Genomic DNA, 21,516 nt, shown 5'->3' on the forward strand with positions numbered 1-21,516 from the left:
CTCTGTCTATTTCTCTCTCTATTTCTCTGTCTATTTCTCTGTCTATTTCTCTCTCTATTTCTCTCCCTCCATCCCTCTCCAGGAGTGTACAACCTGTTCACCCCCCCCCCCACCCCCCCATTTTTGCTTGCCCAAAAAGTGTGGGTGTGTGTACATTTGTAAACGTGTGTGTGTTATGTGTGTGTATGTGTTTATGTATGTAGGTGTGTGTGTTTTGTGTAAGTGTTTTTGTGTGTGTTCTGACTGTCTCCAGTCTACCGGATGTGTGATGTGTGGTTCATATGGACACAATGGGCTACCAGACACATTCCAAACAGGAGACCCACATTGTGTGTGTGTGTGTGTGTGTGTTTATACACATCTGTGTGTGTGTTTAGGTCTGGTGTGTAAATTAGTGATTGAGTCTGTCAAGCGTGTGTATGGTGTACTTTTTCCTCCTCCCTTCTCCTCTCCTCCCCCCCTCCCTCCTCCCCTCTCCTCTCTCCCCCCTCCCTTCTCCCCTCCCCTTTCCTCTCCTCCTCTCCCCCCCTCCCTCCTCCCCTCCCCTTTCCTCTCCTCCTCTCCCCCCTCCCTCCTCCCCTCCCCTTTCCTCTCCTCCTCTCCTCTCCCCCCCTCCCTTCTTCCCTCTCCTCTCCCTCCCCCCTCCTTCTTTCCTCCCCCTCTCCTCTTTCCTCCCCCTCTCTCTATAGTCTGCATAGCACAGTGTATGTGGGACAACTGCAACATGTGGCTACTTGTCTCAGTCAGGTACAAACACAAACACACACACAACCACAGAAGGTCAAACAAAACCACACACACAGGATCTGCGCTAGAATATAATTGTAGATATTTTTTAACCCCTATATGTGTTTTGTTTCTCCCTCTGTTCCTTGTTCTCTTTCTCACCCTCTCTATCTGACCTACAGACCTTTACAGACTAATGTTTGCCACATAGACACACTCCTTCTCCTCCCACACACGCACATACACACACACACACTCACTGCTGTGGCATTCCGGGTCTCTAGAAGGGGCGGAGATTTGGTGTGAAGAACCATGGAGAGCTTGTGAGCCACCAACACCATCCTCACACACACACACGCACACAACTGGGACAGAACTAGCGAAAGCAGGCGCGCTCACACACAGGGACCGAAAGACAGACAGACACACGCACGCACACCAAACACACACAGCTGTAGAAACAGCAGCAGTAGCGCGAGGCTGCGGGCGTGTACCGTGCGAACAGGGAAGCGCACGGCACGGGGACCCGCCGCCGGAAACAGGGAGCAACAGCAGCAGCGCGAGCTCAGGAGAAAGGCACCGGAAGACTACTGGGGGAACACGACACACAACTGCGAGGGAAAAGGAGTAGCACACACCTGCGGCAGGGTGTAAACGCACCGATAACTCCACGGTACCGATCCCCCACACTTCCGCGTTAAAATGGCCGAGCAAGGCAACAGCGACGGAGAGGGAGCGGAGAACGCGCGCGGCTTCGCCCGCCAGGGAGCCCTCCGTCAGAAGAACGTTCACGAGGTGAAGGACCACAAGTTTATCGCACGCTTCTTCAAGCAACCCACGTTCTGCAGCCACTGCACCGATTTCATCTGGTGAGTTCAGCGCGTGTGTTTGCGAGAGTGAGCGAGCAGTTGTGTTTGTGTGTGTGACCGCGGCGGCAGTGCAGGACACAGGTGAATCACTTGCTGCAGCGGGTCTCGCGCCCCTCAAGATAGCCTCTCAAACGCCGCAGAGTCGCAGTGCCGCACACCCCCGCACACCGCGGAGTCTGGCCGCGTAGCGTGGCGTCATGGACGGCCTGAGTGTGGGGACAGCCGCGGCAGAAACCACTGGAGCTCTGATTTACCGCAGCGCACCGACACACACATACACTTCCAGAATAGACAGGTGTTGGAATGCGGCTTGCATTGCAGCACAAACCGGAATGATACATCTGAGTTGTGTATGTGTGTGTTTGTGTGTGTATATCAATGTGTGTGTGTATATACATGTGTGTGTATATAAATGTGTGTGTGAGAGTGTGTGTGCGTGTGTCCAGTATCTGACTCCTTGTCTTGTGTCTACAGGGGCTTCGGCAAGCAGGGCTTCCAGTGCCAAGGTGAGAGCTGTCTTCATGGTAACCACTGTAGTCATGGTAACAGTCTAGACACACACACTCCATGCTCTCTGCTACAGCTGTGACAAACTTGATGTCAGTGTGTGTTTGTTGTAGTCTGCATGTGACTAAGTGATCGATTTATTGAATCATGTGATAAGGGAGATTTTCATTGCTTCATCTCTCACAGACAGAACCCCTCACCCCCATACCTCCCTCACCCCCTCACCCTCACCCCCATACCTCCCTCACCCCCTCACCCCCATACCTCCTTAACCCTCACCCCCATACCTCCTTAACCCTAACCCTCACCTCCCTCACCCCACACTACACTGAGTAAATTAGGAGAAGAGAGAGGGAGGGAGGGATGAAGAGAGAGGGAGGGAGGGATGAAGAGAGAGGGAGGGAGGGATGAGAAGAGAGGAGAAAGAGAGAAGCAGAGAGAGATAAGAGATGGAGGAAGAGAGAAGCATTCTTTCAGCTTGCTGGATTTTGCATTCAATTCTGTAGCAGGTGTTAACAGCTGTGTGTGTGTGTGTGTGTGATGGGGGGACGGGGCAGGGGGTTAAGTGCACAGGAAGTAGAGCTCAGCGGTAGAGCATGTGACTGCAGATCAGCAGGTCACAGGTTTAAATGTACATTAGGATTAAAGCATCTGTTAAATGAACATATTTCACCCACATACACACACACCAAACATACTCACATTGTGTAATGGAAGTGATTCAACATTCTCTCATGTTGTCTTCAGCAATAATAATAAATCCATCTGGAGATGAGTGTGTGTGTATTGGAGTGTGTGTGTGGCACTGTTGACAGTTATGTGTCTGAAACACACAAACATCCACACCCATAAATGTTCTCACACACACACACACACACACACACTTACACACACACACACACACTTACACACACACACACACACACACTTACATTCTCCCCACACATACACTCACACACACGATTAGTAGTACTTCTGGTTCAGTTCATGAGCAGGAATGCCAGACATCTTGTCCTGACTTGTTTTGTCACACAGAAAGCTGTGTGTCTGTGTGTGTCTATGTGTGTCTGTGTGTGTGTCTATGTGTGTCTGTGTGTGTGTCTATGTGTGTGTGTGTGTCTATGTGTGTCTGTGTGTGTGTCTATGTGTGTCTGTGTGTGTGTCTATGTGTGTCTGTGTGTGTGTCTGTGTGTGTGTCTATGTGTGTCTGTGTGTGTGTCTATGTGTGTCTGTGTGTGTGTCTATGTGTGTCTGTGTGTGTGTCTATGTGTGTCTGTGTGTGTGTCTATGTGTGTCTATGTGTGTCTGTGTGTGTGTCTTTGTGTGTCTATGTGTGTCTATGTGTGTCTGTGTGTGTGTCTATGTGTGTCTGTGTGTGTGTCTATGTGTGTCTATGTGTGTCTGTGTGTGTGTCTATGTGTGTCTGTGTGTGTGTCTATGTGTGTCTGTGTGTGTGTCTATGTGTGTCTATGTGTGTCTGTGTGTGTGTCTATGTGTGTCTGTGTGTGTGTCTATGTGTGTCTATGTGTGTCTGTGTGTGGGTGTGCTTGTGTATGTTTACTGTGTGTACTTTGGTGTGTTCTACAAGTAATGGTTTCATCATTCCATTCTGTGTGTGTGTGTGTGGGGGGGGGGGTCAGTGTGTGTGTGTGTATGTGGGGGGGGGGCAGTGTGTGTGTGGGGGGGCAGTGTGTGTGTTGGATGCTTCTGGTCTTTCCTCTTCCTCCAGTGAGAACACAAAAACAAAATAATTCATATTCAATTCCTCAATTCAACATGACCTGAAATAGATATTTAAAACTAACACGAGCATGCTGGCATACCAGACAATGTTTTCTTTCTTCTGATTGGTTGTTGGACCAGTCCTTCACATGGTTAGGGGCGGGGCCTAGCCTTCTTCTCTTTAACCCCCTTTAGAGGTCTGCAGACTGGTTGCTAGGCAACACGCCTAAGACCCCTTTGGCCGGTCAGTAGTGTGTGTGTGCGTGTGATTTAAATCACTGTTTCAGCTACCAAATCCTATATCATCCTTTTTCCTTTTCTATTTTCTATCTCCCTCTCGCTGTCCTTCTCTCCCTCTTTACCTCCTTCTTTTCTCTCTCCTCCTCTCTCTCCTCCTCCTTCTCTTATGTATCTCTCTCTCTCTCCTCCTCCTCCTCCTCTTATGTATCTCTCACTCTCTCTCTCTCTCTCTCTCTCTCTCTCTCTCTCTCTCTCTCTCTCTCTCTCTCTCTCTCTCTCTCTCTCTCTCTCTCTCTCTCTCTCTCTCTGAGATGAGAAGACAGATGAATCCACCCCCTCACACTGCCTCCAACCCAGCTGTGCTCCTTCCTTACACACATACACACACACACACTTTTACACACAGACACCCCAACACACACAGACACACAGAAACACACACACACAGAGACACGCATACACACACTCACACACTCATTCTCCCGCTATGCACTCTGGGTAGAACCCACCAGTTGCCGAGGAGCTTCATGAATATTTAATGAGTTTGTGAATAATTAAGACTGAGACCTGTAATGTCAACCTGACTGGGTCTGACCTTCTACACACATACTCACACACACACACTCACACCCACACACACACTCACACACACTCACACACTCACACACACTTACACACACAGGTATACTGCTACTAGGTGAAAGTATGTAGTGATATGATTGGTCAGGGTATTATCAGTTGTGTTGCTGTTAGTTCTTATTCTGAAGTTATCCTGTGTTACTATAGCGATGGGGATGATGTGGTGACTGTGTTGCCATAACGATACGACACGTCTTCAGACAATCATCCTTGACGTTCTCTCTTTCTGTCTATTCCTTCATCCCTCTCTCTCCCTGTCTTTCCCTCCCTGTCTCTCTCTCCCTGTCTCTCTCTCCCTGTCTTTCCCTCCCTGTCTCTCTCTCCCTGTCTCTCTCTCCCTGTCTCTCTCTCCCTGTCTCTCTCTCCCTGTCTCTCTCTCCCTGTCTCTCTCTCCCTGTCTCTCTCTCCCTGTCTCTCTCTCCCTGTCTCTCTCTCCACCCCTCTTTCCTCCTCTCCCACTCTACCCACTTTTCCTCTCTCTTTCTCTCTGTCTCCCCTCCTTCCTGTACCTCTCCCTCTCTCTTTCTCTCTGTCTCCCCTCCTTCCTGTACCTCTCCCTCTCTCTTTCACTCTGTCTCCCCTCCTTCCTGTACCTCTCTTTCTCTCTGTCTCCCCTCCTTCCTGTACCTCTCCCTCTCTCTTTCACTCTGTCTCCCCTCCTTCCTGTACCTCTCCCTCTCTCTTTCTCTCCCCAGTGTGTTGTTTTGTCGTTCATAAAAGGTGTCATGAGTTTGTCACCTTCTCCTGCCCAGGAGCAGACAAGGGCCCCGCCTCTGATGTGAGTATATCCTCTCTCCTTTCCTCTCTCCTCTCCTTTCCTCTCTCCTCTCCCTCCTGTCTCCTCTCCTTTCCTCTCTCCTCTCCTTTCCTCTCTCCTCTCCCTCCTCTCTCCTCTCCTTTCCTCTCTCCTCTCCCTCCTCTCTCCTCTCCTTTCCTCTCTCCTCTCCCTCCTCTCTCCTCTCCTTTCCTCTCTCCTCTCCCTCCTTTCTCCTCTCCTTTCCTCTCTCCTCTCCTTTCCTCTCTCCTCTCCCTCCTCTCTCCTCTCCTTTCCTCTCTCCTCTCCCTCCTCTCTCCTCTCCTTTCCTCTCTCTTCTCCCTCCTCTCTCCTCTCCTTTCCTCTCTCCTCTCCTTTGCTCTCTCCCTCCTCTCCTCTCTCCTCTCCCTCCTCTCTCCTCTCCTTTCCTCTCTCCTCTCCCTCCTCTCTCCTCTCCTTTCCTCTCTCCTCTCCTTTCCTCTCTCCTCTCCTTTCCTCTCTCCTCTCCTCCCTCCTCTCCTCTCCTCCTCCCTACTCCCCTGTCCCCTCTCCTCTCTCTTCTATCCACTCTCCTCTCCCTTGCTTGCATAATGACCTTGTGCTCTGACACTCTCTCTCAGACACATACACACTCGCACACACGCACGCACACACACACGATCACTTGTGTGTTCTGCTTTTATGACAGTTAAACATTGATATGGTCACTGATTATTGGCGATTAATAAAGAGAGCAAGGTAATCTTAAACAGTGTGTGTCCTCTCCCCACCCACACATGGACACACACTGAGTCAGGGTCTCAGATAACCTTTGACCTGTGAGCTGCTGATCTGCTCGCCCCAAAGCATGCTGGGAGAGATCAGTGCAAACGGAATGTGCTGCGTGGCTGAACTGGGTTAATGAACTGATGACACTCACACATAAACACAGACACACATGAAAAGACACACTCTTACATGCAAACACAAAGTCAACACACTTTGACACATAAACACACACACACTGAATGAATCAGCCAGATATTAGGGCCACTGCATACTGAGTCATACTGTTGATATGCTTGCGTCTCTTGTGTTCTCTCTCTCTCTCTCTCTCTCTCTCTCTCTCTCTCTCTCTCTCTCTCTCTCTCTCTCTCTCTCTCTCTCTCTCTCTCTCTCTCTCTCTCTCTCTCTCTCTCTCTCTCTCTCTGTCTCTGTCTCTGTCTCTCTCTCTTTCTCTCCCTTTCTCTCCCTCTCTCTCTCTCTCTGTCTCTCTCTCTCTTTTCTCCATCTTTCTTTCCCTCCCTCGCTTTACCTCCCTTTCTCTGTGTTACTTCCTGGTTCCTCCTGTGGAACACCCAGGGTCTGTTGCCTGGCGGCTGTTGCCTGGCGGCTGTTGCCTGGCGGCTGTTGCCTTGCGGGTGTTGCCTGGCGGCAGCCATAATCCCAGACCAACAGTAGAATAATACATTTTATAATTCCAGATTATGGAATCAAATTCAGATTTGTGTGTTTTGTGTTTATTTTGATCTTCTACCCCCTCTCCCCCATCCCCTCTCCCCCATCCCCTCTCCCCCATCCCCTCTCCCCCCATCCCCTCTCCCCCCATCCCCTCTCCCCCCATCCCCTCTCCCCCTCTCCCCCCATCCCCCCTCTCCCCCCATCCCCCCATCCCCTCTCCCCCATCCCCTCTCCCCCATCCCCTCTCCCCCCATCCCCTCTCCCCCATCCCCTCTCTCCCCATCCTCTCTCCCCCCATCCCCTCTCTCCCCATCCCCTCTCCCCCCATCCCCCCATCCCCCCTCTCTCCCCATCCCCTCTCCCCCCCTCCCCCATCCCCTCTCTCCCCATCCCCTCTCTCCCCATCCCCTCTCCCCCCTCCCCCATCCCCTCTCCCCCCATCCCCTCTCTCCCCATCCTCTCCCCATCCCCTCTCCCCCCCTCCCCCATCCCCTCTCCCCCCTCCCCCATCCCCTCTCCCCCCTCCCCCATCCCCTCTCCCCCCATCCCCTCTCCCCCCTCCCCCATCCCCTCTCCCCCCTCCCCCATCCCCTCTCCCCCCTCCCCCATCCCCTCTCCCCCCATCCCCATCCCCTCTCCCCCCCTCCCCCATCCCCTCTCCCCCCTCCCCCATCCCCTCTCTCCCCATCCTCTCCCCATCCCCTCTCCCCCCATCCCCATCCCCTCTCCCCCCCTCCCCCATCCCCTCTCCCCCCCTCCCCCATCCCCTCTCCCCCCTCCCCTCTCCCCCCCTCCCCCATCCCCTCTCCCCCCATCCCCTCTCTCCCCATCCCCTCTCTCCCCATCCCCTCTCCCCCCCTCCCCCATCCCCTCTCCCCCCATCCCCCCTCTCCAGGACCCCCGTAGTAAGCACAGGTTCAAGGTTCACACGTACTCCAGTCCCACCTTCTGTGACCACTGTGGTTCCCTGCTCTACGGCCTCCTCCATCAGGGCATGAAATGTGACCGTACGTACACGTGTGTTTCTACATTTGTATTCATTTCTATTATTGGGGAAGATTGTTTTGGATAGTTTGACTGGAGTTATTAGAACAAAAATCTGCTGGCCTGCCTTGTAATACATTGACACCTAGTGGCCAAGGCAGGTATTGCATGGCGCCCGTGTGCTTAGCAGCATGATTGGAATTGAGATATGTGTGTGTATGATTCAGTCCATTTAACTGAAGAGTATGGTGTGTGTGTTTGTGTGTATGGTGTATGTTATGGTATGTGTGTGTGTGTGTGTCCAGACTGCATGATGAACATCCATAAGCGCTGCGTGGCCAATGTGCCCAGCCTGTGTGGGACGGATCACACGGAGAGGAGAGGACGCATGCAGATCCAGGCTGCCATCACCACTGACACACTCACCGTCACCAGTGAGTACACACTCACAACACACACACCTATACACAACACACACGCACACACCTATACACAACACACACACACCTAGACACACAACACACACACACACCTATACACACAACACACACACACCTATACACACAACACACACACCTATACACACAACACACACACACCTATACACACAACACACACACACCTATACACACAACACACACACACCTATACACACACAACACACACACACCTATACACACAACACACACACACCTATACACACAACACACACACACACACCTATACACAACACACACACACACCTATACACACAACACACACACACCTATACACACACAACACACACACACCTATACACACAACACACACACACTTTTTTCACACACTGAGTGAAAGGAGAAGAGAGAGGAGGAGAACAGAGAGCCTAAAACAGAGCAAAGCAGAGCAGAGCCGAGTACAGTACAATAGAGCAGAGGTCTGCAACCCTGGTCCTCAGGGACCCCCTGTCCTGCACGTTTTAGATGTTTCCCTGCTCCAACACACCTGATTCAAATGAATGGGTCGTTATCTAGTTATGCAGAAGCCTGTTAACGACCATTCATTTGAATCAGGTGTGTTGGAGCAGGGAAACATCTAAAACATGTAGGGCAGGGGCGCCCTGAGGACCAGGGTTGAAGACCTCTGCAATAGAGTACAGTAGAAAATAGTTGAGTCCTCATCAATGATGCAAACCTTTTGTTTGTTTTTTACTTATTTTTGTTGTTGTTGTTAAATATCGTTTCAACCTTTAGAATTTATTTTTTTGAAAATAGTATTTCTACCTCAAACTCTTTTAGAAACTTTGTTTCGAAAATATTTTCTTGTTGTAATGTAAGGAGTGAAAGTAAAAAGTTCGAACCTGCCATCAAACCTGCCTTCGAACCTCCCTTCCCGCTCAGCCCAGTATAGTAACAGAGTATTTGTATTTTGTTACTTCTCATCTCTGGTACACACACACACAATCACCGATGAATACGCACTCACACACAAACAAACACACACAAGTGTGTTATGTGCATGTGTGTTTGTGTGTGTGCAGTGGGAAAGTCCATTAATTAATCAATAACCCAACGATTGACCCCCATCTCTGTCAAAACACACACACACACACTCACTCAGAAGGCCCTCCACACACACTGAGCTTGGTGGTGCAGCAGATTGATTGTCCTCGTCTAGCTAAACGGTTGCTAAGTGGACCAGGACTGAAACACACAGGAGAGAGGAACCCTCCAGTAGGAACCTGGCTCCCGTGCATCCTAACGCCCTCCCTCCCTGTCTCCCTGTCTCCCTGTCTCCCTCCCTGTCTCCCTGTCTCCCTCCCTGTCTCCCTGTCTCCCTCCCTCCCTGTCTCCCTCCCTGTCTCCCTGTCTCCCTCCCTGTCTCCCTGTCTCCATCCCTCCCTGTCTCCCTCCCTCCCTCCCTCCCTCCCTGACTCCCTCCCTCCCTCCCTCCCTGTCTCCCTCCCTGTCTCCCTCCCTCCCTCCATGTCTCCCTCCCTGTCTCCCTCCCTCCCTCCCTGTCTCCCTGTCTCCCTCCCTCCCTGTCTCCATCCCTCCCTGTCTCCCTCCCTCCCTCCCTGACTCCCTCCCTCCCTGTCTCCCTCCCTCCCTCCCTCCATGTCTCCCTCCCTGTCTCCCTCCCTCCCTCCCTGTCTCCATCCCTCCCTGTCTCCCTCCCTTCCTCCTTGTCTCCCTCCCTCCCTGACTCCCTCCCTCCCTGTCTCCCTCCCTCCCTGTCTCCCTCCCTCCCTGTCTCCCTCCCTCCCTGTCTCCGTCTCCCTCCCTTCCTCCCTGTCTCCCTTCCTCCCTGGCTCCCTGTCTCCCTCCCTTCATCCCTGTCTCCCTCCCTTCCTCCCTGTCTCCCTCCCTTCCTCCCTGTCTCCCTCCCTCCCTGTCTCCCTCCCTCCCTCCCTGTCTCCCTCCCTCCCTATCTCCCTCCCTCCCTGTCTCCCTGTCTCCCTCCCTCCCTGTCTCCCTCCCTCCCTGTCTCCCTCCCTCCCTGTCTCCGTCTCCCTCCCTTCCTCCCTGTCTCCCTTCCTCCCTGGCTCCCTGTCTCCCTCCCTTCATCCCTGTCTCCCTCCCTTCCTCCCTGTCTCCCTCCCTTTCTCCCTGTCTCCCTCCCTCCCTGTCTCCCTCCCTCCCTATCTCCCTCCCTCCCTGTCTCCCTGTCTCCCTCCCTCCCTGTGTCCCTCCCTTCCTCCCTGTTTCCCTCCCTCCCTGTCTCCCTACCTCCCCCTGTCTCCCTCCCTCCCTGTCTCCCTCCGTCCCTGTCTCCCTCCCTCCCCTGTCTCCATCCCTCCCTGTCTCCCTCCCTCCCTGTCTCCCTCCGTCCCTGTCTCCCTCCCTCCGTCCCTGTCTCCCTCCCTCCCTGACTCCCTCCGTCCCTGTCTCCCTCCCTCCCTGACTTCCTCCGTCCCTGTCTCCCTCCCTCCCTGACTTCCTCCGTCCCTGTCTCCCTCCCTCCCTGACTTCCTCCGTCCCTGTCTCCCTCCCTCCCTCCGTCCCTGTCTCCCTCCCTCCCTCCGTCCCTGTCTCCCTCCCTCCCTCCGTCCCTGTCTCCCTCCCTCCCTGTCTCCCTCCGTCCCTGTCTCCCTCCCTCCCTGACTCCCTCCGTCCCTGTCTCCCTCCCTCCCTGACTCCCCAGTTAAGGAGGCTAAGAACCTGGTGCCCATGGACCCTAACGGTCTCTCTGACCCCTACGTGAAACTGAAGCTCATCCCAGACCCCAAGAGTGAGAGCAAACAGAAGACCAAGACCATCAAGTGTTGCCTGAACCCCACCTGGAACGAGACCTTCACCTTGTGAGGCCACACACCAACTGTACCTTTACATGAACTTTGAACTTTACACTGTTTTTGACCTTCACCTTGTGAGAATTTATACTATATTTGACATTCAGCCTGTGAGAAATCTAAAATTGACCTTAAAGAGCCCTCTCTCCCACTCTCTCCCCCCTCTCCCCCCCCCATCCTCCCCCCTCTCTCCCCCTCCTCCCCCCCTTCTTCCCCCAGTTCCCTGAAGGAGTCAGATAAGGACCGACGCCTCTCTGTGGAGATTTGGGACTGGGACCTGACCTCCAGGAATGACTTCATGGGCTCGCTTTCCTTTGGTGTCTCTGAACTGCAGAAGCAGGGGGTGGATGGATGGTAAGAAGGAGGAGGAGAGGGGAAGGGGGAGGAGGAGAGGGGAGGATTGTAATAGTGCACTTGTGTGTCCAGGTTTAAGCTGCTCTCTCAAGAGGAGGGAGAATACTTCAATGTTCCAGTTCAGCCAGAGGGAGAGGAAGGAAACGAGGAACTGAGACAGAAGTTTGAGGTAACACACACTCACACAGCAGGGCACACATCACACTCTCTCTCTCTCACAGACACACACAAATCGCACACTTACACACACTCAGGGACGAACCCCCAAAATACACAGAGACGTCTCACTCCTCCCCCTCCTCCATCCCTCCCTTCTCCCTCCCCCCTCCTCAGAGAGCTAAGATAGGACCAGGGAAGAACACAGACAGCTCTTCTTCTAACTCCATCTCTAAGTATGACAGCAACGGTAACCAGGACCGAGTCAAGCTGTCAGACTTCACCTTCATTATGGTGCTGGGCAAGGGCAGCTTCGGGAAGGCGAGTCTCTCTCTTTCTCACACACACACACACACACACACGAGCATTGGTAATGAAATGTTTCTTCTTCTCCCCTCCACTAATCTTCCCTCCTCCACCTCCTCCTCTCCCACTCTCCCCCTTTCCTCCTCCTCCTCTCCCCCTTCTCTCCTCCCCAGGTGATGCTGGCAGAGCGGAAGGGAGCGGAGGAGTTGTATGCGATCAAGATCCTGAAGAAGGACGTGGTGATCCAGGACGATGACGTGGAGTGCACCATGGTGGAGAAGAGGGTCCTGGCTCTCTCTGGAAAACCCCCCTTCCTCACCCAGCTACACTCCTGCTTCCAGACCATGGTACACACACACACCTTCACCATCCACACACACATCAGAGCAGGTGTAAGGCTGCAGGCTCAGTTCCATAGTTTTTTCCCAAGAGAATACTTTTCCCTCCCCCCTCGTCTCCTCTCCCCTCCTCCCCTCTCCTCTCCTCTCCTCTCCCCTCCCTCCCCTCCCTCCCCTCCCCTCCCCTCCCCTCCCCTCCCCTCCCCTCCCCTCCCCTCCCCTCCCCTCCCCTCCCCTCCCCTCCCCTCCCCTCCCCTCCCCTCCCCTCCCCTCCCCTCCCCTCCCCTCCCCTCCCCTCCCCTCCTCTTAGGACCGTCTCTACTTTGTGATGGAGTACATTAATGGAGGAGACCTGATGTACCAGATCCAGCAGGTCGGGAAGTTCAAGGAGCCCCACGCCGTGTAAGTACACACACACACACACACACATATACAAACACACACATATACACACACACACACTCTCACACACACATTCTTCTCTCCTCCTCGTCAGGTTCTATGCTGCAGAGATCGCTATCGGCCTGTTCTTCCTGCACTCTAAAGGCATCGTTTACAGGTGAGCACGTTTAACGTGTGTGTGTTAAACGTGTGTGTGTTTAACGTGTGTGTAACTTGTGTGTGTGTGTGTGTCCAGGGACCTGAAGCTTGACAACGTGATGCTGGACTCAGAGGGCCACATCAAGATAGCAGACTTTGGGATGTGTAAGGAGAACATGCTGGATGGTGTCACCACCAAGACCTTCTGTGGAACACCCGACTACATTGCTCCGGAGGTGTGTGTGTGCGGGTGTGTGCGGGTGTGTGCGGGTATGTGTGTATCACCTCAATTGAACTCCAGTCATGTTAGCTTAAAGACCCTCTCCTCTCCGGTCTGTAGATCATAGCCTACCAGCCATACGGAAGGTCAGTGGACTGGTGGGCCTTTGGAGTGCTGCTCTACGAGATGCTGGCAGGACAGGTGTGTGTGTGTGTGTGTTGCTGCTCTAAGTGTGTGCCCGTGTGTGTCTGGTGTGTGTGTGTGATGTGTGTGTGTGTGTTGCTGCTCTAAGTGTGTGCCCGTGTGTGTGTGTTCCAGCCCCCTTTTGATGGTGAGGATGAGGATGAATTGTTCCAGTCCATCATGGAGCATCATGTCTCCTACCCCAAGTCCCTCTCCAAGGAGGCTGTCGCCATCTGCAAGGGGGTGAGCTCTCTCACACACACACTCACACCACACCTACACACACAAAGTTGAGGTGCGTGTGTGTGTATGTGTGTGTAGAGGGTCAGATGGCTGAGCGGTTAGGGAATCAGGCTATTAATCAGAAAGTTGCCGTGCCAAATGACGTTGTATCCTTGGGCAAGGCACCCTACTTGCCTCGGGGGAACTGTAAGTCGCTCTGGATAAGAGCGTCTCCTAAATGACAAAATGTAAATGTAATGTGTGTGTGCGTGTGTGTGTGTCAGCTGATGACCAAGCATCCAGGGAAGCGTCTGGGCTGTGGTCCTGAAGGCGAGAGAGACATCAGGGAACATGCCTTCTTTAGGTACATGGACTGGACCAAGCTGCAGAACATGGAGGTTCAGCCTCCCTTCAAACCCAAAGCTGTGAGTCCACACACACACATGCTGTTTATACACACACACACACACACATGCTGTTTACACACACACACACACACATGCTGTTTACACACACACACACACACATGCTGTTTACACACACACACACACACTTGCTGTTTATACACACGCACACACACACACACACACACATATGCTGTTTATACACACACACACACACACATGCTGTTTATACACACACACACACACACATGCTGTTTACACACACACACACACACCCACATGCTGTTTACACACACACACACACACACATGCTGTTTACACACACACACACACACACATGCTGTTTATACACACACACACACACACATGCTGTTTACACACACACACACACACACACATGCTGTTTACACACACACACACACACACACAAAATAAAGGGACAACAGAACATACATGTCCTGCTCAATAATTGGTAAGTCGAACGGTGATTGGTTCAGTCATCCTAGGTCTTTGCCCCCAACCCCTATTCTCATCTCCCATTGGTCACTAGATCAACAGATGCTGAAAGATGATTTGTTGGTGTAGTTACGGGTGATGAGAGGCCATTGCTTCATTGGCTCGTTCTAACCAATGAAAATCCAGTCACTTGCTGTGATTGATTTGATTGGTTTACAGGCATCATGTTTTAGTTCTGTTTTCTCTCTCTTTTATGTTGTCCTGTCCTTTAACCCCTCATACCGCCATCATTGGTCAACCCATCCATTCATTCCTCTTTCATCCCTTTCCTTCTCTTTCTCTCCTCCTCTTCTCCTCTCCTACCTCTCTTCTCCTCCCCTCTGTTCTCCTCTCCTCTCTCTATTCTCCTCCTCTCCTCCCCTCTCTCCTCCTCTCCTCTCCTCCTCCCCTCTCTCTCTCTCTTCTCCTCTCCTCTCCCCTCTCTCTCCTCCTCCTCCTCTCTCTCTCTCTCTCTCTCTCTCTCTCTCTCTCTCTCTCTCTCTCTCTCTCTCTCTCTCTCTCTCTCTCTCTCTCTCTCTCTCTCTCTCTCTCTCTCTCTCTCCTTCAACAGTGCGGACGTGACGCTGAGAACTTTGATCGTTTTTTCACGCGCCACCCCCCCGTCCTGACCCCCCCCGACCAGGAAGTCATCCAGAACCTGGACCAGGAAGAGTTCCAGGGCTTCTCATTCGTTAACCCAGAATACCCCGACATGGACTGACCAATCATAGGGCTGTATTCACTCCCTGATCCCTCCCCCACCACTTTCCCTAAACCAATCATCTCATATCCTCTATCCATGTAGCTGGTAGGAGGAGTCTGGATAACTCCGCCCCCCAGCCACCAGCAACCAACCACAGCCTCATGTGTGTACAGAGTTGGGCCAATGAAATCACCAGATGTTGAATATGTTGATGATAGAATGTCCAAACAGCGACACTGAGCAGAACAGACCTGTTGACTCTAGTTTAGACCAGAAACAATTGTAGACCAGTATAGACCAGTTTAGACCAGTAATGAATCAATTCTCCACCGTGAGGCTGTGGATCAACTCCTTGTTTGCTGGCCCTTAAAATGCATCCTTCCTACTTAACTTCCAGTGACATACCTTGTCATGTGACAGCTGTGTAAAAGACCACATGGTCTCTGGTCTAATCAGGGTGAATTATAACATCTCCTCAAGGAAGGGAGGGATGAAGGCAGGGAGCGAACACTCCAAACAGAGTAATCAGTACTTAATTACATTGATTGATTTGTTTCAATCAGGATGACCTCATAATGATCTGGGACCAATACTGATATACAAACATTCCACCTGTCAATAGAAGTTTGTTGTCGTTTTGAGGATGTTATGATCATGTTGATATCTACCTTGTTATGGCCAGTCAACCATACAGAACTGTGTTTACACTGAGTTCAAAGCCTACTGGAAACTCTAGTTCACTCACACACACACACAGAACTCACACACACACACACTCAGAACTCACACACACATTCACACACACACACAGAACTCACACACACACACAGAGAGCTCACACGCACACGCACACACACCTCACACTTGTTCTCCACTTGTGAGAGTGCTGTAACTGTTAAACTGTGCCAAAGTGGTGGAGGGAGCCTGCTGTCTGGATTGAGACACAGCCCTGGCTCCAGTGGTGGATGAGGGGGCATCTCATATCTCTGCCGACGCGCCCTCCCACCCCTGCTGTTATCTCTTGCTCTCCTTCATTGAAGGCCTCACTCTCTTCTACTATGATGATGACGAAGACTGATTCCTGTATTTTCTCGGCAAATTGGAAGTGTGTGTGTCAACTGGTAGCTGGGGGGGGGGGGGGGCAGATTCATATTGATATTATACTGACTTTCATGTGTCAAATTTCTGTGTCAGATTATCTGTGGGGACTACACTGGATGATTGAGAGGATGATAATAGTTAGGATGATGGTGATGGTGTGGAGGATGGTTAGGATGATGATGGTGATGGTGTGAAGGAGGAGGCTAGCTTGTTGGTAATTCTATATCCAGATGTACCTATATCTTATCAAGCTGGTGAAGATGGTGAAGATACACCATAGATAATATTACAGGTTTGGTATGTGTGGGAGAAAGTATAACAAAGATGTTATGGGATGTTGTATTGATAGAGATGTATGAAGTTCTTGAAGTGTATGACATTCTAGAAGTGTATGATTCTAGCAGTGTATGATTCTAGAAGTGTATCCTTCTAGAAGTGTATGATTCTAGCAGTGTATGATTCTAGAAGTGTATGATTCTAGAAGTGTATGGTTCTAGAAGTGTATCATTCTAGAAGTGTATCATTCTAGAAGTGTATCATTCTAGAAGTGTGTGACCCAGTGGTGTAACTGTAATTGTCTTAGAGAGAGATTATACTCACTGGTGCCTACTGTCTAAGATACCTGGTCTGTCTGACTGCTTTATTGAACACACACACACACCTACCACACCATATCTCACACACACACACACACACCTACCACACCATATCTCACACACACACACACACCACACCTACCATAAACACTCGCAGCCACCACACACACACGCACACCACACAAATACACACACACCTACCACACACACATCTACCACACACACTCACATCCATCGCATCAGAGCGGTAGTGATGTCGAGCCTATACTGCAGCTGGTGTGTAGGCCCCAAGAGAGCAGGGGCTAGATTTAGGAGAGTGCCAAGGGGCCCCTCCCTGGATCTGGGCCTGGGGGCTGAGCTGGGCTGGGCCCTGAGGGGGGAGATGGATGAAAAGAGAGCAGAAGGTAGGAAACAAATGCAGACGACTATCCTCTCTTCTGACCTCCTTCTCTGTCCATCTCTCTTCTCTCCATCTCTCTTCACATATCTCTTCTGTCATTCTCTGTCCATCTCTCTCTGTCTCTCTCTCTGTCTCTCTGTCTCTCTGTCTCTCTCTCTCTCTGTCTCTATGTCTCTCTCTCTGTCCATCTCTCTCTGTCTCTCTCTCTGTCTCTCTGTCTCTGTCTCTCTCTCTGTCTCTGTCTCTCTCTCTGTCTCTCCCTCCCCCCTGGGGGGGATCAGCTTGGTGTCTCTGGTCTGCCAGGGGTTGTCAGGGGTCATCAGTCGGGGGGTCTCCCTGTGTCTGTGCTGGGCTATGAGTCAGTCTCTCTCTCTGCCTGTCGCTCTCTCTTTCTGCCTGTCTCTCTCTCTGCCTGTCTCTTTCTCTCTGCCTGTCTCTCTCTCTCTTCTTGTCTCTCTCTCTTCCTGTCTCTCTCTCTCTGCCTGTTTCTCTCTCTACCTGTCTGTCTCTCTACCTGTCTGTCTCTCTGCCTGTATGTATCCCTGCCTGTCTCTCTCTCTCTGTCTGTCTGTCTCTCTACCTGTATGTATCCCTGCCTGTCTCTCTCTCTCTGTCTGTCTCTCTACCTGTCTGTCTCTCTGCCTGTCTCTCTCTCTACCTGTCTGTCTCTTTACCTGTCTGTCTCTCTGCCTGTCTCTCTCTCTACCTGTCTGTCTCTCTACCTGTCTGTCTCTCTACCTGTCTCTCTCTCTCTGTCTTCAGCAGCTCACAAGGTTCCTCAGTTCTGGAAATCTGTTCCCTGTCTCTCCCTCTCTCTCTCCATATTTCTCTCTGTTTCCATTCTCTGCGCGTTTGATTTCATCCATGTTTCTTATACAACACAACTAACCCCTCTCTCTCTCTCTCTCTCTCTCTCTCTCTGTCTCTCTCTCTCTCTGTCTCTCTCTCTGTCTCTCTCTCTCTCTCCTTCCCTTCTCTCTCTCTCCTTTCTCTCTCTCTCTCTCTCCTTCCCCCCTCTCTCTCTCCTTCTCTCTCTCTCTCTCTCTCCTTCCTCTCTCTCTCTCTCTCTCTCTCTCTCTCTCCTTCCCCTCTCTCTCTTTCCGTCCCTCCCCCCTATCTCCTCGCTCCCTTCCTCCCCTCTCTTTCTTCTTTTCCTTTCTTCCCACTCTCTGCCTGTCTCTCTCTCTCCCCACTCTCTGCCTGTCTCTCTCTCTCCCCACTCTCTGCCTGTCTCTCTCTCCCTACTCTCTGCCTGTCTCTCTCTCTCCACTCTCTGCCTGTCTCTCTCTCTCCCCACTCTCTGCCTGTCTCTCTCTCCCCACTCTCTGCCTGTCTCTCTCTCTCCCCACTCTCTGCCTGTCTCTCTCTCCCCACTCTCTGCCTGTCTCTCTCTCTCCACTCTCTGCCTGTCTCTCTCTCTCCCTACTCTCTGCCTGTCTCTCTCTCCCTACTCTCTGCCTGTCTCCCTCTCTCCCCACTCTCTGCCTGTCTCCCTCTCTCCCCACTCTCTGCCTGTCTCTCTCTCCACTCTCTGCCTGTCTCTCTCTCCCCACTCTCTGCCTGTCTCTCTCTCTCCACTCTCTGCCTGTCTCTCTCTCTCCCCACTCTCTGCCTGTCTCTCTCTCTCCCCACTCTCTGCCTGTCTCTCTCTCTCCACTCTCTGCCTGTCTCTCTCTCTCCACTCTCTGCCTGTCTCTCTCTCTCCACTCTCTGCCTGTCTCTCTCTCTCCCCACTCTCTGCCTGTCTCTCTCTCTCCCCACTCTCTGCCTGTCTCTCTCTCTCCACTCTCTGCCTGTCTCTCTCTCTCCCCACTCTCTGCCTGTCTCTCTCTCTCCACTCTCTGCCTGTCTCTCTCTCTCCCTACTCTCTGCCTGTCTCCCTCTCTCCCCACTCTCTGCCTGTCTCTCTCTCTCCCCACTCTCTGCCTGTCTCTCTCTCTCCCCACTCTCTGCCTGTCTCTCTCTCCCCACTCTCTGCCTGTCTCCCTCTCTCCCCACTCTCTGCCTGTCTCTCTCTCTCCCCACTCTCTGCCTGTCTCTCTCTCTCCCCACTCTCTGCCTGTCTCTCTCTCCCCACTCTCTGCCTGTCTCTCTCTCTCCACTCTCTGCCTGTCTCTCTCTCTCCCCACTCTCTGCCTGTCTCTCTCTCTCCCCACTCTCTGCCTGTCTCTCTCTCTCCACTCTCTGCCTGTCTCTCTCTCTCCCCACTCTCTGCCTGTCTCTCTCTCCCCACTCTCTGCCTGTCTCTCTCTCTCCCCACTCTCTGCCTGTCTCTCTCTCCCCACTCTCTGCCTGTCTCTCTCTCTCCACTCTCTGCCTGTCTCTCTCTCTCCCTACTCTCTGCCTGTCTCTCTCTCCCTACTCTCTGCCTGTCTCCCTCTCTCCCCACTCTCTGCCTGTCTCCCTCTCTCCCCACTCTCTGCCTGTCTCTCTCTCCACTCTCTGCCTGTCTCTCTCTCTCCCTACTCTCTGCCTGTCTCTCTCTCTCCACTCTCTGCCTGTCTCTCTCTCTCCCCACTCTCTGCCTGTCTCTCTCTCTCCCCACTCTCTGCCTGTCTCTCTCTCTCCACTCTCTGCCTGTCTCTCTCTCTCCACTCTCTGCCTGTCTCTCTCTCTCTACTCTCTGCCTGTCTCTCTCTCTCCCCACTCTCTGCCTGTCTCTCTCTCTCCCCACTCTCTGCCTGTCTCTCTCTCTCCCCACTCTCTGCCTGTCTCTCTCTCTCCCCACTCTCTGCCTGTCTCTCTCTCCCCACTCTCTGCCTGTCTCCCTCTCTCCCCACTCTCTGCCTGTCTCTCTCTCTCCCTACTCTCTGCCTGTCTCTCTCTCTCCACTCTCTGCCTGTCTCTCTCTCTCCCCACTCTCTGCCTGTCTCTCTCTCTCCCCACTCTCTGCCTGTCTCTCTCTCCACTCTCTGCCTGTCTCTCTCTCTCCCTACTCTCTGCCTGTCTCTCTCTCCCTACTCTCTGCCTGTCTCCCTCTCTCCCCACTCTCTGCCTGTCTCCCTCTCTCCCCACTCTCTGCCTGTCTCTCTCTCCACTCTCTGCCTGTCTCTCTCTCTCCCTACTCTCTGCCTGTCTCTCTCTCTCCACTCTCTGCCTGTCTCTCTCTCTCCCCACTCTCTGCCTGTCTCTCTCTCTCCCCACTCTCTGCCTGTCTCTCTCTCTCCACTCTCTGCCTGTCTCTCTCTCTCCCCACTCTCTGCCTGTCTCTCTCTCTCCACTCTCTGCCTGTCTCTCTCTCTCCCTACTCTCTGCCTGTCTCCCTCTCTCCCCACTCTCTGCCTGTCTCTCTCTCTCCCCACTCTCTGCCTGTCTCTCTCTCTCCCCACTCTCTGCCTGTCTCTCTCTCCCCACTCTCTGCCTGTCTCCCTCTCTCCCCACTCTCTGCCTGTCTCTCTCTCTCCCCACTCTCTGCCTGTCTCTCTCTCTCCCCACTCTCTGCCTGTCTCTCTCTCCCCACTCTCTGCCTGTCTCTCTCTCTCCCCACTCTCTGCCTGTCTCTCTCTCTCTCCACTCTCTGCCTGTCTCTCTCTCTTCCCACTCTCTGCCTGTCTCCCTCTCTCCCCACTCTCTGCCTGTCTCTATCTCCCCACTCTCCGTTTCCCTCCACAATAGAAAAACCGTAAGGACACAGGTAACTTCGACAAGGAGTTCACCAAGATGGCGGTGGAGCTGACCCCGACAGACAAGCTGTTCATCATGAACCTGGACCAGAACGAGTTCCAGGGCTTCTCCTTCACCAACCCGGAGTACGTCATCCAGGTGTAGACCAGCCGTTACACCTACCCTCCCGCAGGTGTTGAGGACAACATGAATTTCACCTACTCCCCCAAAGGAACTACCCCCCAAAGGAACTACCCCCCAAAGGAACTACCCCCACCAACAGGAACCACCCATTGCAGCTGTTAGACTAATCCCACCCAGGTATTAAATGAAGGCAGTTCCAGAAATCACACCTTTATGCGTAACTCCAGGTTGTAAATCAAGCCTTCCTTGTGTTAAGACAAGTAGAGAACATTGTATATTATCAACTTGGACTGTCCCAACATTACAGGACACACCCCTGTTCCTCTCAACTTGGTTCAGTCTCCTCTCTTGGAATCCTGAAGCTAGGTGAACATGGTCTGACCCCTTGACCCCTCTCCGGAATGTTCTTCCATGTGTGTGTATGTCTGTGTCGGCGAGGCAAGCGTATGTGTGTGTGTGTGTCTCTGTGTCTGTGAGGCAAGTGTGTGTGTGTGTGTTTTGGCAGATCAATACCTGCAGCTAGCTGCCCAGTTGGTCCATACCAGTCTATATGATGAGGCTGCGTGTGGAAGGCGTGTTGAATCCGTGTCATCGATCAC

General features: G+C 52.5%; 1 protein-coding gene across 2 annotated transcripts; it reads left to right on the forward strand.

Annotated features, from left to right (window-relative positions):
• The first annotated feature begins 974 nt into the window (after positions 1 to 974).
• On the forward strand, positions 975 to 21,106 carry prkcba (protein kinase C, beta a). Of its 2 annotated transcripts, none has more exons than XM_084685102.1 (17): positions 975 to 1,595; positions 2,070 to 2,101; positions 5,399 to 5,481; positions 7,793 to 7,904; positions 8,187 to 8,315; positions 11,005 to 11,161; positions 11,372 to 11,506; positions 11,579 to 11,675; positions 11,840 to 11,983; positions 12,142 to 12,315; positions 12,617 to 12,708; positions 12,803 to 12,865; positions 12,944 to 13,082; positions 13,187 to 13,267; positions 13,385 to 13,492; positions 13,756 to 13,896; positions 20,786 to 21,106. In XM_084685102.1, exons 1-17 carry the CDS (start codon positions 1,429 to 1,431, stop codon positions 20,936 to 20,938), a joined length of 2,007 nt encoding a protein of 668 aa, XP_084541228.1. In that variant the 5' UTR covers positions 975 to 1,428; the 3' UTR covers positions 20,939 to 21,106. The 2 variants fall into 2 exon arrangements, with proteins under 2 accessions (XP_084541228.1, XP_084541227.1); XM_084685101.1 differs by lacking the exon at positions 20,786 to 21,106 and adding an exon at positions 14,942 to 16,795 and having other exon boundaries at positions 989 to 1,595.
• Positions 21,107 to 21,516: the final 410 nt, after the last annotated feature.

This window comes from Hypomesus nipponensis, chromosome 21, assembly GCF_054491055.1.
Source record: "Hypomesus nipponensis isolate SF chromosome 21, ASM5449105v1, whole genome shotgun sequence".
In the NCBI taxonomy this organism is placed as follows: Eukaryota; Metazoa; Chordata; class Actinopteri; order Osmeriformes; family Osmeridae; genus Hypomesus; species Hypomesus nipponensis.